A 16,919-nucleotide genomic window follows, 5' to 3' on the forward strand; every position below is an offset into this window, starting at 1 on the left:
ATTCCCCACTTTTTAGCTGTTTACATCCCATTCCATCCCATCTTCTTCCCCAACACTAGGCAGAGGGCCTGACTGCAAAATTCATTCCTGCAATCCCCAAAGAGCAGTTTCCAGGGCAGGTGTGACAGCAAACAGTGAAGAAGCCTTTGTGCTCATCTAAACGATACTATGAACAGGAGTGGCGTAAGTAGGATGAAAGGTTAATTCTTTTTTCAGCTGTTTCCAGGGCATAACCTCTACAGGATGCACTTTGTCTTCTGCAACCAGGCTTTCTAGTATACTATGTGTTGTTATGATGAGGGACAAAATCCACAAAAATATGGATTATTTACTTATCGTAAATGAGATTTTCTGGATTTTCCCATGTTCTGAAAAGGTAAACATAGGCATGGAAACAGTATTTTTATTCTCCTGAGGTGTTTTTGAACCAAAACTAGAAGGAGAAGAGAGATTTACACACCCTTCATATCCACAGCGTGCAGCAGTCTAACAATATTACTCTTCCTCCTTCCTTATTTAAACTTACTCTTCTCTCAGATACAGTTGTATTTGCTCTTAATATCTCTGGCAGATGTTCCGGGGTGAATGATGCAATTAAGAATCCAAAATTCCCATTTCTTCCAGATGCTTATTTTCTCAATATTCACTCACTGGAAATATATTTACTTTCCACTCTGCGGTGTCTAGCAGTTAGCACACCTTCTGGGTTCCATTTCACAAAATTTCCACAGTTAATCTGACACATGCCAATGCATTTTAGATGAAAGTTTAGCACCAGTAATCTTTTTTTTTCCTATCTATAGTAAATTTACATAACAGAACAGAACAGAGCAAAGTTTTAAATAAGTATTTTACTTTAAACATCTTTTCATTTTGTTGTTCATAGGTAAAATACTTTATGCTACTGTCACCTTTTCAAAACTTAACTTTGATTTTCCTTAGTATTCCAGCTCACTGAAGGAATCTAATGATTTCTGTCTTTTCTATGATTCATTCTTTTCACTGAAACTGAATTACAGACTTAACTGCTTCATTCTTGCTCCCCTCTCATCAGACACATACTTAGTCTTGGGTTCAAATTCTGGATCCAGAACAATTCTGACCTTCCCAGCAACTTGGCCAGTCTCCTACAAGCCCTAGCTCTCCTCTCACACATAGTCCTGGACCGCAGACTCAGCTAAAGCAATTCTAATAACTTGCACCTAAAAATACAATGGCACAATGCACCCAAGATTTGTGTTGGTCTTAACAGAATACTTTTCTTGGGCATATGCTTTCTGCAGCTCTGCATTCACCCAGAATAACCCACGCATTCAGCTTTATACTTCAGTCATTCAAGGACACTTGATATTGAAGCCAGAAGTATTTTGCAAAAAGAATTCGAAGTCTACTGCATTTACTTGAGAACAGTTTGAGTACAAGAGTTATACAAATCTATGGGGAAAAAAAGAACAAGACAGACTTGGCAGCTCCAGCCTCAGCCTCCTCAGCACTACAGGCAGAATTCTTGCTCAGCCTGGTACAAGAAAGCTGCACAAAGCAGACTGCTCTTTTGTGATTTTCCTGCTTTCTGTCATCTAAACCCCCAAGCCAGCCTTCGTTCTCCAGTAAGCAAGCCATGGCTTTGCTCCCAACTATGTGGAAAAGTGGCTTTTTCTTGGTCACAGTTAAATGGTACTTTCACACTTCAATGGGAAGGTCAAAATTTCTGTATTATCCCTCTGCAAATTTCAAGAATTCTTCCTGACTTTCTGTGTATTTTAGCTCAACAAGGAGAAACGGAGCAAACGCCAAATCCAGGTTTTACAACCAAACCTTCTTTAACACAACAGAATGACATTTGCAGAATGATATGAAGATATAAATGAATCTGTCACAGACCAAATTTCACTGGCTTCTGAACTGCGACATGAGACTCCATTTAAACAGTAGAAATAAAATAAGACCTTTACAATTTTATTCGGACATTATGACCCTGATACAGGAGAATAATTGTTAGGCAGATAAAAGAACAATATCCAAACTGAGTTCTCCTGCTAAGAAACTTTCCAAAAGCTGCAGAAGGTTTCAGTAGGTCGCAAACGTTTTGGTATATTAATTAAGGGATGTATTCACACCTACACTGAAAGCTTGAGTTCCCACTTTGTGAAAGGAATGAGCACTGAATGCTGTTTCAGAGCCCCTGAGAGATGCCTAAAACTGTATGTTGTGCAAAAATTTTGTTTTCAGTTAGGTTTGAAAAGCACCTAGTATTTTGTGAAGCTCCCATAAATAAATGATAAGCATTTTAAAAACACTCAAATGGCCCATGTAAGCTACTTCATCAGTCATGACCTTGCATTTTTCTCTTTCATCCAAGTCTCTTCTATCTCTGTGTGCATATGCATGCATACAGACACAGGCTTTGCTGCTTTGGAGCTGTTGGTTTGTGCAGCTTAGGCTCAGATCAGTTCCCTTATCTTCTGAAAAGATGAGACCCTTTTACAAATTTACACTGAGTCCTTTATGGTTGGACTTGATGATCTTAAAGGTCTTTTCCAACCTAAATGATTCTATAATTCCAAATCTCTACAGTGGAAGACTTCCCCAGTGAGCCTTAAAATGGTAAGTCTCCCTCAGCCCCCCAAAGAATAGAACTAACTAACTTTTGTTCAGAAAAAAACTTTATAAATTGCAACCCAAAACAGATAAAGGATTTTTCTCCTGCCATTCCCCAGCTTTTTCTGAACATTTCCTTGGCACTTGTATAACTAAAGAACAGCTGTTCTAAAATATGACATTGTACAAGCAATCACTTAACACTGCTATAGAGTAAATTCAGTGAAGAGTGTCAAGAGAGAAGGGCATAGTCTTTAGACATCAGCAGCAGAAAATTAATGCAGTTGAAAGATTAACATATCCCCTGAATGCTACAGAAATAATCTCCACATGGGATGTGATTTTCCAGGCACAAATCTCCCAAACTGAATATGTGAAATCCCCTGAGTTGGATAATGGGGGTGTGCAATAGATACCGGCACACATATGGAGCAGTCATCACTGCATGTATGGAATGTATGTTGGATGTATGGAATGTAGATTGGAAAGCCTGAGGGGCACTGCAGAAAACCCTAAGACCAGCACTAGAATATATGGCCTCCATACCTGGAACCAGATCTAGACTTTGAAGATAAAATTGGCCTAATTCTGCCATTACAGTAATTTTACATATCCGGATGCTGTTCAGGATCAGACTCTAATTATACTGTGATACTGACCCATTATATTTGACCTATAAAAATTACATGATCTCAACATGTTGAATTTTGAGAAAACATAATGTAAGGGAAACTGTAAACTATTCAGATTTTCTTTTCAATTACATTCTTGTTTGATAGTCCCAGACATTAATAGAATTTTATGAGTGTTTCTCTTAGGAAAGAGACAGGGAAAAACAAAGTTGTCATACCAGTGGAGAAAAATCTGCTTGGCTTCTCCATCAAAGAAAGCTGGTTTCAGGGTCTTGGACATAAATTTTGTACTAGTCATGACCTTCCAATATACCTCAAGATAATCCTACCATCTGAGCTCCAAAGCCGTCAGAAGACCCAGACACAGCTCTTCTACAGTGCATGTTGAATTCCAAGGCTGGAAACTTCAACCAGAAGGCACATTCAGAGCTTTCCTGCACATAAGAATTCATACTTTCGGAGTAACTCAGTAGACTCTTGTTATGAGCATTAAGTATTTATATAAATAGACAGAGAATGGCATTTCCTCAAAAGGTTTTATTTGCATAAACTCACTCTTATATTTACCATTAAAATTTTGTAATCATTTTCCCATTCATGACTCCTGTACTACCTGTCTGTACTGGAAGGATCCTCTTTAAAGACAGTGTAACCAATACAGTCAATGAGTAAAAATGTTTCCAGAAAGGGAGAAGGGTCTGGGGAGTGGACACAGGCAGCTACAGCAACCCCATCAGCTCACTGTGGCATAGCATCCTGCTTCATGGGGTACAAGAGGAGTCTCCAGGTCACTAAACAGTCCCTTCTCATCCTCCCTGATCACAGCTGCATCTAACATCCACTGCTTTCCTTTTCTACTCTAAGGAAAAGTTTAAGACATTATCTATGGCATGATACACATTTAGGCTAATGAAATATTCAGAATATAACTGTAAGCCCAGAAAATAATATTTTAAATCTGGAAGTCCTAACAAAAATATACTACTATATGCTCCATTAATTGAGTACTTAACAAGTTAATGAAATAACAAGGAAAATTCTGATTTAACAGATTCAAGAGAGTGGTACCATTAAACCAAGACTAATTGAATAAAGACGACTATCTAGGGGGGGCTAACAATTTCTTTCATACTATTTTTATGGGTTTAGTCAAAACTGTGGCATGCAAATCTAAGCACTCTGTTTTCCTAGGCATAAGGATAAAGGAATCTAGCAGAATGCATTACTTAGTATACATAACAAATCAACAGGACTAATTTGAAACCAATAATATGAAACTGGAAAAGTAGAACTGATTACAGTATTAGGGAAATGTCAACATTTACTCATGATAGGAAAAAGTAACAGCAGGGTAAGCATACTATCAGTGCTTTTTCAGTCCTAACATCTTACAATATTTTCCTAACAAAAAAGCAAAGGAAAGCTTAATCATCCAAAAGAGAAATTAGCTAAAAAACCAGCTGATTGGTGGGCCAGCTATCCAAGGGAAGATAACGTTACTAATACATGAAAAGGCTGAAAATGTTAAAAAGTTTGGCATTTCTAACTGTAAAATCAACTATGTAACTTTTACAAGAATATAACCTTTTGTGCAATCATCTTTCCACCACAACGCAAAATCTGAATGTGTTTAAGGAAAAGATCCTGGGTACTCATTCATGGGAAGTTACTAAAAATTTGACATTGGCATTACAAGATCAGGCCCAAAATAAAGAACTGCTAAGCACCTCCCTTTTACTTGTCTTAGCAAAACATCAAGAAACCATAATACTTGCCAAATATAAACAGAAATAATTTTAAGTGATCATTATAAAGGAAAATGTGTGATATTCATTGTGACTCTCCAAATTCTCTCTCCATGGCTGCCTCAAGGACAGTCAAGTTTGATCGCCAAGGTGGTGGCGGGAATGGGGGCAAAAATGAAAGCAGCCATTTGCTCTGATGGAGCTGGCAGCACAGAGAAAAAATAGGTGTAACTCCACTATTGCCATGATTTCTGCACCCATGTCTCAGCGAACCACCAGAACTATCAGCATCTTGGCAATCAGAGAAAATTATTTTCCTTTATACCTTGGCAGAAGGCCAAGGAGTGTTATCTACTGAATTCTAACAGATATTGTATTACCATTTTAGATTGCAGTGGCAAACACTGATATGGAAGTGTTTGACTGACTGTTCTATTTTATCTTCAAGCAAATGGCAATTTTGGGATCAGGTTCTGATCCTGATATGACTGAAACTTTCAATTAATGCCCAAGCTAGATAAGAACATCTAATATCTTTCTTCCCCATGTCTGCTAAAATAACTATCATCTTCCTTTGTTTCTATATATAAACATTAATTACACTCAGAATTAAGTTAGTGAAAGCTGCACACAAAGCATTCTCATTTAAGAGAATCTATCTCTGGGACAAACTTCCACAACAGATAAGATTATCCATGTTTGAGACATTTAGCAAATATGACAAAAGAGTTTGATGAAGCAGGACTGACAGATCAACAATAGACAAGTGGATGCCTCCATCTAATATTTTGACAGACCTCACTCATATTTTCCAGCCTCACCTGGTAGCTCCTAAGGCATCCACACACATTTCTCTTTGCAACTTCCTTCATCTAAACATTAGAGTTTTCTCCTACCTAATTCCAGTAAAGAACCTGGGAATATGCAGAACTCTTACATCCTTTGACAGGCCACAGATCCAGAAGGTGCATGTTGAACACATACAATTTACCCACAGGGTGCGCTGGGTTTGGCTGCGATAGAGTTAATTTTCTCCACAGTAGCTGGTATGGGGCTGTGCTTTGGATTTGTGCTGGAAACAGTGTTGGTAACCCCGGGATGTTCCCGTCCCTGCTGAGCAGTGCTCACCCAGAGCCAAGGGCTGTTCTGCTTCTCCCCCCACCCCACCAGCGAGGAGCCTGGGGGGGCACAAGGGGTTGGGGGGGGGACACAGCCGGGGCAGCCGACCCTGACTGACCCAAGGGAGATCCCAGCCCGTAGGACGTCATGCTCCCCATATAGAGCTGGGGGAAGGAGAAGGAAGGGGGGACGTTGGGAGCGATGGCGTTTGTCTTCCCCAGTCCCCGTTGGGCGTGATGGAGCCCTGCTGTCCTGGGGATGGCTGAACACCCGCCTGCCCGTGGGGAGTGGGGAACGGATTCCTTGGTTTGCTTTGCTTTCCCTATTAAACTGTCTTTATCTCAACCCAGGAGTTTTGTCACTTTTACCCTTCAGATTCTCTCCCCCATCCCACCGGGGTTGAGTGAGCGAGCGGCTGCATGGGGCTGAGCTGCCGGCTGGGGTTAAACCACGACACAGGGTCAGATCCCTCATCAAATGTTATGGTACAGGCACTTCAAAAAACTGCAAACTGAGGAAAAAACAGTACTGCTGCTGCTTACTCTTTATATCAGAGCCCATATCATGGAACTGGGAGATCTGCGTTCAGTGCCCTCTCCAGCTCAAAGAGGTTTGAAACCACAAAGCTTATGTCCCCAAAGAATGCCATCACCTCCAGCAGGACTCCTTGAGGAAGGAAGGAGAACAAGAGGGAGCATGTGGCTATCTAGTGGTTACTTAGCTAGAAGGAGGGATGTCTTTTATCTGATTTCTGCCCTCTGCACTAAGGGTACTTACTGCTTTAAAAATTGAAGACAAACACCCTCTATTCATGCATTATGAATGCTGTCTTTTACACCGTGTAAAATCCTCAACAGAAAGGACAAAGGTACATTCATACTAAAACACTATAACTTCATGATGAAGGCATTTCTACAGAAAGACAAAGGTTTGAATACTTCAGTGGCCTCACACGTATGGGTTAGGGCTATTCTTATCTAGACACTGAGACTCTAACACTGGGAATGTAGATCTCAAACACCAAAATGATAGGCAACCCCCTAATTTTCCTGAACAAAGTAAACTAGGCAGCATTATTTAGCTGCAACGTGTTGTAGGTATTTACCCAAGCTTCTGAACGTGGTTGTTAGTGATATGCACAGTCTTAATGCAATACCAAGGCACCAGAGTAAAGGACTGATAGGGTTCTTCACCAGCCCTTCTGAACAACTGTAACCTCCAGTGTGATTCCCAGCAGTAGAACTGGTTACATATATTCTGCGATGTTCCAGTCGATACAACGTTCAAGAACTTTTGACATGATTTTTCATACAAAATGCAATGAGACCAAAGTCAGTCAGAGATCTGTGGTGGGCCTTCCCTTACAGACTACCCTAAAACTTCATCAGGACTAATAATTCAAAGTCATTATTATAAGCTAGCCACAAACATCTTTTATAACAGAGAAAGCTCTGTGGTGCTGAGTCAAGCTGAACAGAAATAAAAGAGCCTTTAAACAAACCTGCCCTTGCTGGGATGGATTCCTCTTTCCAAGTCTTCCCTCAGACCAGAACCCCTCAACACAGACACATCTGGCTCCTGAAGCCCCTTTCTCTCCATCACCTCAAAAGGCTGCCTGTTTGCCTCTTCATCAGTTTTCCCAGCCGGCCCCAGTCCTTGCTCCTGCTGCAGGCTTCCTGCAAGCCAGTCTCTCTCCTTTTCTACCTGTCCACCCATGTGCTCTGGAGGCTTTCTCCCAGCCCACTCAAGACAGTTTCATTTGGGCTATAGCAAGCAGTCAGCACAAGAAAAACAATGTCTTCTGCTCTGCTGCTTCAGATTTAAACATACAGCAAACAGCTAATCAGGAAGACAAATAAGCAGAACTAATCATCAGTGCTCAGAAGCACTGATACTTGGGCATCATTTTTAGTAAACTTCAAGGTACATTTACCCACATCCGTAATGTACCATACTTGTGATAATAAAGTTTTGTCCTGGGAGTCCAGGGAGCGCAAGCCAGTACTGGACTTTATATACTGACATCTGAACATGAAGTCACATGTTACACATAGGCCACTAGGTGAATATCAGTCAGTGGAGAACCGTAAGGAGAAAGTTTGGCTAGGAGAAAATCTATTCCAAGGATCAGAGGATCAACAGTATCTTTAAGGCCCAATTCACAACACCAAGACACAAGTTTGGAAAGGATTGCACAAGATTCATCAGCGTGCCTCAAGTCCCTCGCACTGCCCTGGTGATACAAAAGAACCACAAATACAACAAAAATCCCCTATTAAACCATCTGAACAGCTGTCCCACCTCAACAGTGAATTTCACCCCTTGTGCAAGAAACAGGCGTGAGGGCATTGAGGCAATGCACACAGGCCACTACCATAGCTTTTAACAAAGTGCTATATTATCTCTCCTGAGAACAAATCAGTTCCCCAGCCCAAGGGTCAGGCACGGCCAGGAGCCTGTCCCGTGCTGATGCAGCGCAGTGTCAGCATTACTGAGCTTCCTACGAGAGCCCCGCTGAATGCTAGAAGCAAAAGAATGAACTTGCACCACCCTGTCTGTCTGCAAGGGCTACGAGTCCTTCCACTCGCTCTCCAGAACCGGGCACACTACTGCCCATACCGGACTACAGTATCACGTTTCATTAAATTTGTTCATTACTATGAGATTTCTTCCCCTAAAAAAAGTTTATGTTCTCAAAGACGCACACGTGTGGGATGTGTGTTGGACTATATGGAGTCCTGCTCAGGGCTTGCCACCTTTTGGTTCATCTTCCTGAGAGATAACATGACAAAACTAGACAGAAGACTTGAAAGCTCTTCAGAGCAAACAGAAAAGATGAGTTACCCAAAGAAAACAAGATACCCAGGGACAATGATTACAATTAAGCTGCCTTCCTAACTTAGTTCCACAACGACTTAAAATCTTCAGACAGTTCCTTAGGCTTTCCAGGACCATCCTCCACATATTATTTGTACTCTTTTCACAAAATAAAAGGAAAGAGGCATGGTGAAAAGGGAAGAAGATGACTGCTAATGAAAGTCCAGCCATAGACATAAGCACATCAGTACCACCTGAAAAGTGTGCCCCTGCTGCCACTGGGCTTCTTGCTTCTCACAGCCATACCCATTCCCAAACTCCAGGCATGTGTGTCCAGGCTGTGTCCTACATCGTAACACTGATGCCAGCGGTGTTTCTGCCCCAACAAGGCAGCTGGGAAAGGCAGACTCATCCAGGGAGGGTAATCTAACTAGCAGCTTTACAGGCTCAGTGGCTCCTTCATTCAGCTGGGCTGCAGAACACAAACCAAGATTCATTTTCTCCTTGTGAATAGCAACAAGACATTCCCTCCGAGTTCTAATTTAGTGCAAATTCACAGACAAGTAGGAGGAGCAATTCTGCATCACAAGCGATAAAGAGTTTAGTTTAACTATATGATAGGCATCAGATGAATAAGTTCAGCTTCTGAGAGAAATTTTTTAAATGAAAATAAATTATCATGCCTTTTCATCTACTAAGACCAAAAATACTCAATTGCTTTACTTATCTACCTAGAGTGTTTTCTGGTTCCATAATAAATTCCTTCTGGCAAGCAAGAATTCATGATTAGCCATATTTTTAAGAGCTTTTTATTTTGTCTGGGGATTTAAAATTTGATATAAATTTTATTGTTTTGTATTTTGAGGAATTCAGAAGCATCCTTAATTTATTTAGATCACCTTACTGCATTACCAATGTAAAAAAACCTTAGTAATCACAAAAAACTCAAAGAAATCCAAATTTTGAAAGAGTTTTTAGTTTTAGGGAAGAAACTGTGTCTCACGGTAGCCTGTTGTCTAAAAAGGAGTGCTTGTAAGGGGCTACCAGTATATTTCTTTCTCTAAAGGACCACTCCAACACTTGAAACCTTAAACATTGGCTGTGTGTGCTGGGTTTGTCTGCGATAGTTAGTTTTCTCCACAGTAGCTGGTATGGGGCTATGTTTTGGATTTGTGCTGGAAACAGTGTTGGTAACCCCGGGATGTTTCCGTCCCTGCTGAGCAGTGCTCACCCAGAGCCAAGGGCTGTTCTGCTTCTCCCCCCACCCCACCAGCGAGGAGCCTGGGGGGGCACAAGGGGTTGGGGGGGACACAGCCGGGGCAGCCAACCCCGACTGACCCAAGGGAGATCCCAGACCATAGGACGTCATGCTCCCCATATAGAGCTGGGGGAAGGAGAAGGAAGGGGGGACGTTGGGAGCGATGGCGTTTGTCTTCCCCAGTCCCCGTTGGGCGTGATGGAGCCCTGCTGTCCTGGGGATGGCTGAACACCCGCCTGCCCACGGGGAGTGGGGAACGGACTCCTTGGTTTGCTTTGCTTGCATGCGCAGCTTTTGCTTTCCCTATTAAACTGTCTTTATCTCAACCCAGGAGTTTTCTCACTTTTACCCTTCAGATTCACTCCCCCATCCCACTGGGGTTGGGTGAGCGAGCGGCTGCGTGGGGCTGAGCTGCCGGCTGGGGTTAAACCACAACCCTGTGGTACAATGGCCACCAAACCAATTCATGTTCCCTATGACAAATAGCAAACCGGCAGTGATGCTGAACTGATGCCTGCCTGCCATATCTGTCAGTGAATACTGTATGTTTGCACAGGTTTATTTGTTTTCCAAGGGCTAGCAATGAGTAAGAGGATCAGGATCAATCTTATAATAAAATAGCCTTATGGATTTCTTTCAGCCACCCTCAAGGTATATCAGTTTTTAGACTCATAACCTTGACAACATCCTTTTGGAGATTGATATGCCACTCTCTACTTGTCTTCTCATACATAGCTATTGCAGTACAAATGGATCTGGTACCGCGGGCTGATTCCCATGTTCATGTTCTCGGCTAAGGCACGCATCACCATAGGATCAGGGTCCCCAGCAAAATTAAAAAGAAAAAAGCAGAGTTCCTGTTTCTTTTCAGAAGGCAGGATAAATGGAATATAGGTATGTGCACACCCAGGAACTATTCAGAAAAACTCATATGCGGCGAAAAAGTGAGCTTTGTGTTTTAAACACTTTGAGCACTTACCTATCTTAGCTCCTGGACGTTCTGTCCAGACTGATGAAACTTTAAGAATCAGCCAAGATAAAGGGAGCAGACGTGTCTTCAAACCAGTCTTCTCAAGATAAAGAAGGAGGGACTTGGTGCCCACGCACCTGACACGGAAAAGCTGCAATCTGAAATCCCACTCTGTAACCCTGGTGGTTTCTAACTGGACCTCAGAGCCTGGTTCACCATGCCCTGCCTCAGCCTCTGGTTTTCTTGCTGCTGACTTGGGAATTCTCATTTGTGCCGTATCCCTGAAATAAGCACAACAAGCCTAGAGATGGCCTGTCAGAGTCAGCTGTTTATATCCCTGCTGAAGTCTGTCTGGAGAGCAGAATGCTCATTAAACAATTTTTCACACATTGATGATCTTTCCTGCTTTTTCTTTTTCTTTTCTTTTACAATAGCCTTCAGAAAAAGAAACGGGTTTAAGAGTTGGTACAACTGAAGCATAATATGACTAAGTCAACAGGAAAGTAAAGATTTTTTAAAATGTAGATTATCGATCTTTGAAATTGTAAGGGCTCCTTCAAAGTCATTAGGGTTTGTCGTGTCAATATATTAGTAAAGACTTCTATAAATGAAGATTAATGATGCTAGGGATAATTATTGCTGAAGAAACTCACATATTTCTCAGTATTTGGAAACTCCATGCAAAGGTGAACAGCGTCAGGTTTTCCTTGACTGCACCTCAGCACCATTTCTGCTATTAGAGTAGGGGGAAGATTTTCTCTGACACAAAGGGAAGTTAAACTTCCAGTTTCTTTGGAAATCAATGGTAGCTGAGCTGTGTAACTCTGATTTGTGCTTTTTAAAATAATCGCCCATATACAGTGAATGCAGCTGATTTGGAGATCTACTAAATCCACAAGCCAGAATCCTTCTGAGTATTTTTTTCTTCCCAAAAGAATCTGAACATGAACAACAGTTGCTTTTCTAAATTAACCACTCAAGTCATGCTTCTTCTTATTATTGTTCCCTGCAAGACTTAATATATTTTGCTAAAGGGGTGATAAGTTACAACTTAAAGAAAAAGAACCAAAGCTTTTTGTTAACTTGCAGGAATGCAAAGAAGTCCCTACAGCTAATAACCCAATTTTGCACGGGGCTTGTGCATATTTTTTTTTTAATCTAAAAACATCAAGTTCAATATTTCTCAACTTATTTCTGCTCTATGGCTGGGGCTCAAATGCCAAGTACTGTCCAGATAATTAATGGTATAGCTCTGCTGAGGTTTCCCTTGCATAAATATATCTGGAAAGCTAAAATTGGCAGGGGATCATTTAATTTTCAATTATGAAGCACTAATTCCCCAAATAGTCCTTAGGATTATAATTTTTTTCCGTTAAATACTTGGTGACAGGTTTTACTCATCATTTTTTCAAGAACAGTAGCAAGCATACTTTGGCAAAGTTTGAACTGAATTGAAGCAAAACCAGCTTGACCAGCTTTTGTGGATGGAATCAACATGATCTGGAGATGGGCTTTTTGATTTTTAAAGAAAGATAACCAAAGACAAAAGAATTCTAAATCCGGGCTAGGATATCTTGGCTCTTTTTCACCAGATGACTAAACTGGTAAGCCACAGCACAAATCCATATTCTGGTTCGGAGGGGGAACAAAGGCTGAGCAAAGGGTGTGAGCACGGCTCCCGTCTGGCAAAACACCCATCTTTGGTGGCCTGCAGGACCACATCAGAATCTGTTTTGTCTGCAGCCAAATTGCAGCTCACAAAAGACTTTGCAGAAAGTGCCTCCACATCCTGAAGTCCTTAATCAGTGAGGTATTTTGAAGAAAGATATCTTCACACAGCAGAAAAATATCTAGCAGCTGGATATATAAAATACCTGCTCATAAAATCCTGTCATCAGAGGGAAAATAATAAAATGTACATGAACATAGAGAGATGAACCGACTGGTGTTATGGGATTCCTTCCCCAGTATTTAACTCCTTAGCTCTCGGTAGTGTTCATGTCCCAGCCTTACTTTACCCAAGTTGTTAGAGTTTATTCTGATCTTGAGTAAGTGGATAAACAGCCAACAGACACTACATGAAGATGAGAAGTGGACTTCAAAATCGTGTTATACTGCAGATCACATTTCAAGTTATATTAGCCTTTAAGAAGATATTAGTACATGAATCTGGGGAGCTTTTTCTTGTATTAGGGGTTTACAGAAACACAGACACACACAAAAAAAGAGACCTTTTTACAAGCTTCAATAAACCGTCACAGCTTCTGCTGGTGTGTATACATTTTAAGGGCTGGAATGACCAAGAAGAAACAAATCTCACATTGTCACAAGCTACTGAAGTTCCTGGTCTGGTGTTAGGAATGAAGCACAGAAGACAGACAACATTGCAAAGCAACGGTCTTTTTTTGGTGATGAAACAATCATCACATTCAGCACACATTATCCATGAAGTTAGCCTTGACAGGTAACTGCACACAGTTAGGAGCACATATGTTACTAAAAATTGTTTCTAAGGTTCATTCCAGGAATTCATTTGTAGCACACATATGTGCTATCTGATAGATCTATTTTTATGAGACAAGCACTATTCATTATTTGATTTTTTTACTTTACCATCTTTTCAAATCATTACAAAATGACCTAAAATCAGAGAATGCTGAAAATGGGACTGAAATACTTAAATTCTCAAGAAATGAATAAAAGTCTATCCATTGAAAACTCTCCTCCTTTGGTACTGATTAGTGGACCAATACCAGGAGACACAAATACACATAAGGAAAAAAGGTCGCATAGACTGGACACTTCTGAATTTGTTGACAGAGGCCACAGGTCCAACAGTATAATAGAACAGAACAGAATTTCTTACCTTTATGATGATTTGCCCCAGATGCTAATTTCCCCCACAGCGTTACAACAAATATTATTATTAGCAGTTTTCCTTTTGTTGCCTTCTGTAAGTATCTCTTATTCATCCTGAAAACAAAAATACACAGAAGTAAGTATTTATCTTGAGACTTCTTTAAAAAACAATTTCTGTCTTAATTTAAGGAGAGTTCAACAAGTTTTTGTGTCTGGCTGACAACCCTTAGAATCTTAAATTCTGCTTAGCTCTAAATGAGGTACATCATATAAAGCATCAGTATAACTTCCGTCACTGGTCTGCCAGCGTTCCTCCACCCTGGTCAGTACCAGGAGAATTCAACACCTCCACTCATCACATTTGTCTCAAGGCACAAGCAGTGTTCAAAACCACAGCAAACTCCAAAGCTGGCAAGAAGGATGAATCCACGCAGCTACGGAGCAGGTTTTGAAGAACAGAGCAGTTCCACTAGTGTGTTTGGGGCCAGTCATGGTCAATGTGGTTGTCACTGACCATGCAGTGGAGCTTTTGGCTTTTGGCATTGCAACTCTTTCTGGATTGTGTCCACAAGTCATATGGCAATAACAAATTTGAATAGACCTCCAGCACGTGTAGCAACCCTCACATAGAGAAATCCTGTTAGGAAGACGTAAGTGGTTTGGAAACATGGACTCGAGCAGGGCGGATTCACTAGTCTCTCTCTTGTCTATCTTTGGGTAATGAAAAGGTTTGATCTACTGCACGAAGGGAAATTGCACACAGCTACCCTCATCTTGCTCAGTGATGTTTTCACTGTGACAGCAAGCCACCGTGGTGGTTCAAGCAGAAGGTAACACATGACTTATTTCTCAGTAACCTCCTCCAAAGACAAAATACCCCTCCACCTGCCAAAAAGATAAGTTTGGGAATGTAGGCTCTAGCACTTAAGGATTACAGTTGTGTAGAGAGTGGCAAGAGGTATAATAATGAAACCTTCTCTCACTTCTCATTCTCTGTAGAAGAGCCTTAGGGAGCTGGCTACGAAACAGCTCTGCACATGGTCGTGTTTCTGCTGAGAGGTCAATAGGATGATGATGCCTATTTCAAATCGTTTAGACTAGAAAAGCTGCAAATTTGGTCACTTGAACAAAATTATTGCTGTTTTGTAACGCCTGGAACTAGGGTGCCTTTATGAGCAGAAAAAACTGCACTGCTTCCGTATGGTTGCACATTTGTCTCCTACTATGTTCATAAGAAGCCCAAAGGAATTTAAGAGCATCTCTCCTTCTCTGTTCACGTACAATGCTATCTTGGGCAACCACAACGCTGTGAAAGGCAGAATACAGAATTCTCTCTAATACAGAATTCACCAGTAGCCTGTTCAAAGTCCCAAATTTCTTTCCATTCCTTCAAAGCAATTCCTCTCCTCTGAGCAACCTGCTTTCTAACACCACCGCACGCTGATAAAGCAACCCCCACACACCCCCCACAACTCCACTCGTGATCTCCAGACTTGTAACCAGACCACTTCCCCCAAAACTGCCAATCCTGCTCTCCAGGAGATTGATGAGATCTTGTTAAGCATGGGTTAAGTTTCCACACCAGGCTGTGTCTAACAAAACACTATGACTAAAACTAAGAACCTGCTGAGGAGTGTACCAAACCCTTTTAAACCTGAATTCAGAGCAAACAGGACTCAGTATCCTTTGACAGAAGTCACACATCTACAGTGTGTTTCCCAGAGGTTCAGATAGCACATTTATGAGGGAAAAAGAGAGAGGAGTAAGCAAGTGCTATATCTAGGATGGTGGATGTGCCCCTGAAAGCCTGACTGATTAATAATCACAGTGGAGGTCACAGTGTGCTGTGAACCACACCAAGCTCTGCCTTCTTGCACTGATTCCAGTGCCTTTGGAGTGTAAACTGCATATTCATCATCAGCTCCAGGTCTATGAAGCACTCAAAGCTAAAGGGAAATACATTCTTTGTCACTGTAAATAAGAACAAAAAAATGAAACTGGAATGCACATTGAGCATACGCTCTTTCACAGCTATCTCTGTGAACAGAATATGAATTAACTCTTTCACTCCTGGATTCTCATACTGCACCTGTTATGATGCTGGTGCCAAGTCATCTCTCATTAAAATCAAATCTTTCTTCCTCACCTACCCAACGCTGCTCAAAACCCAGTGGTACTTGCACCATTAAGCAAGGTTGAATCTAATACAGTTCTCTCCTGTACTCTGCTGATGCCAGATTCACCCTCTGTGCTGCGAGGCTGGCAGCAAATGCACAACAGAAAATGCAAATACGTAAGGAAAAACAGTAGCGGCAGGGGGAAAGAGAGAAAACCAACCTATCTGCCTGTGAACAGCAGCCCCTCAGGGTAGGTGGCAGAGGGAAGATACAAACCTCTGCCCACAGCCCAGCACACCAAGGAGGAGTAAGCCAGCATTGACTATAGAAGAGACCGTTCTGCAAAGTAAAGGAAGGGTTTCAGCTTTGACACAGAAAATCTGGGCTCAGTGCCATTGCCAGGTCTTCCAATTATGAGAAAAACAATACACCATTTCTGTACCACAAAGCCTATTACATTATTCTGCATTACTTATTTGTGGTATTCACCTTCAGAAGGACAAAAATCATAACTTTGTCTTGTAGCAGTCCCATAATAGGCACAATTAACAGAAAAGTCAGTGCAAGTGGCAGTTCTAGCTTGGGACTAATAGTTCAGAGGCCATCAGCAGAAGTACAAAACAAAAAAAAATCTCAGCAGTTAAAGCGTTCATGACATACAGCAGCTCAAAGAAGAAGAAGTTGGAAGATGATCTGAAGTCTCAAACTAATTATGCAGTATAACACTAGACCTGGGGTTGTGTGCATCGGCCACGCACAGCGGTCAGTCCAAGGACGGACGAGTGGCCGCATAAGCACAAACAA

The 16,919-nt window shown here is 41.4% G+C and overlaps 1 protein-coding gene across 2 annotated transcripts in view; it reads right to left on the reverse strand.

Annotated features, from left to right (window-relative positions):
- TAFA2 (TAFA chemokine like family member 2) overlaps positions 1-16,919 on the reverse strand; it is a 196,658-nt gene that overhangs the window by 42,362 nt on the left and 137,377 nt on the right. For both annotated transcript variants that reach the window (XR_011327821.1, XM_069802268.1), the window contains exon 2: positions 14,006-14,112. Coding sequence is in view for 1 of the 2 variants with exons in the window: in XM_069802268.1 (XP_069658369.1) it covers positions 14,006-14,111 (106 nt within the window). In the remaining variant the exon portion in view is untranslated. The remainder of the gene's footprint in view (positions 1-14,005; positions 14,113-16,919) is intronic.

This window comes from Haliaeetus albicilla, chromosome 14 (assembly GCF_947461875.1).
Source record: "Haliaeetus albicilla chromosome 14, bHalAlb1.1, whole genome shotgun sequence".
Lineage (NCBI taxonomy): Eukaryota > Metazoa > Chordata > Aves > Accipitriformes > Accipitridae > Haliaeetus > Haliaeetus albicilla.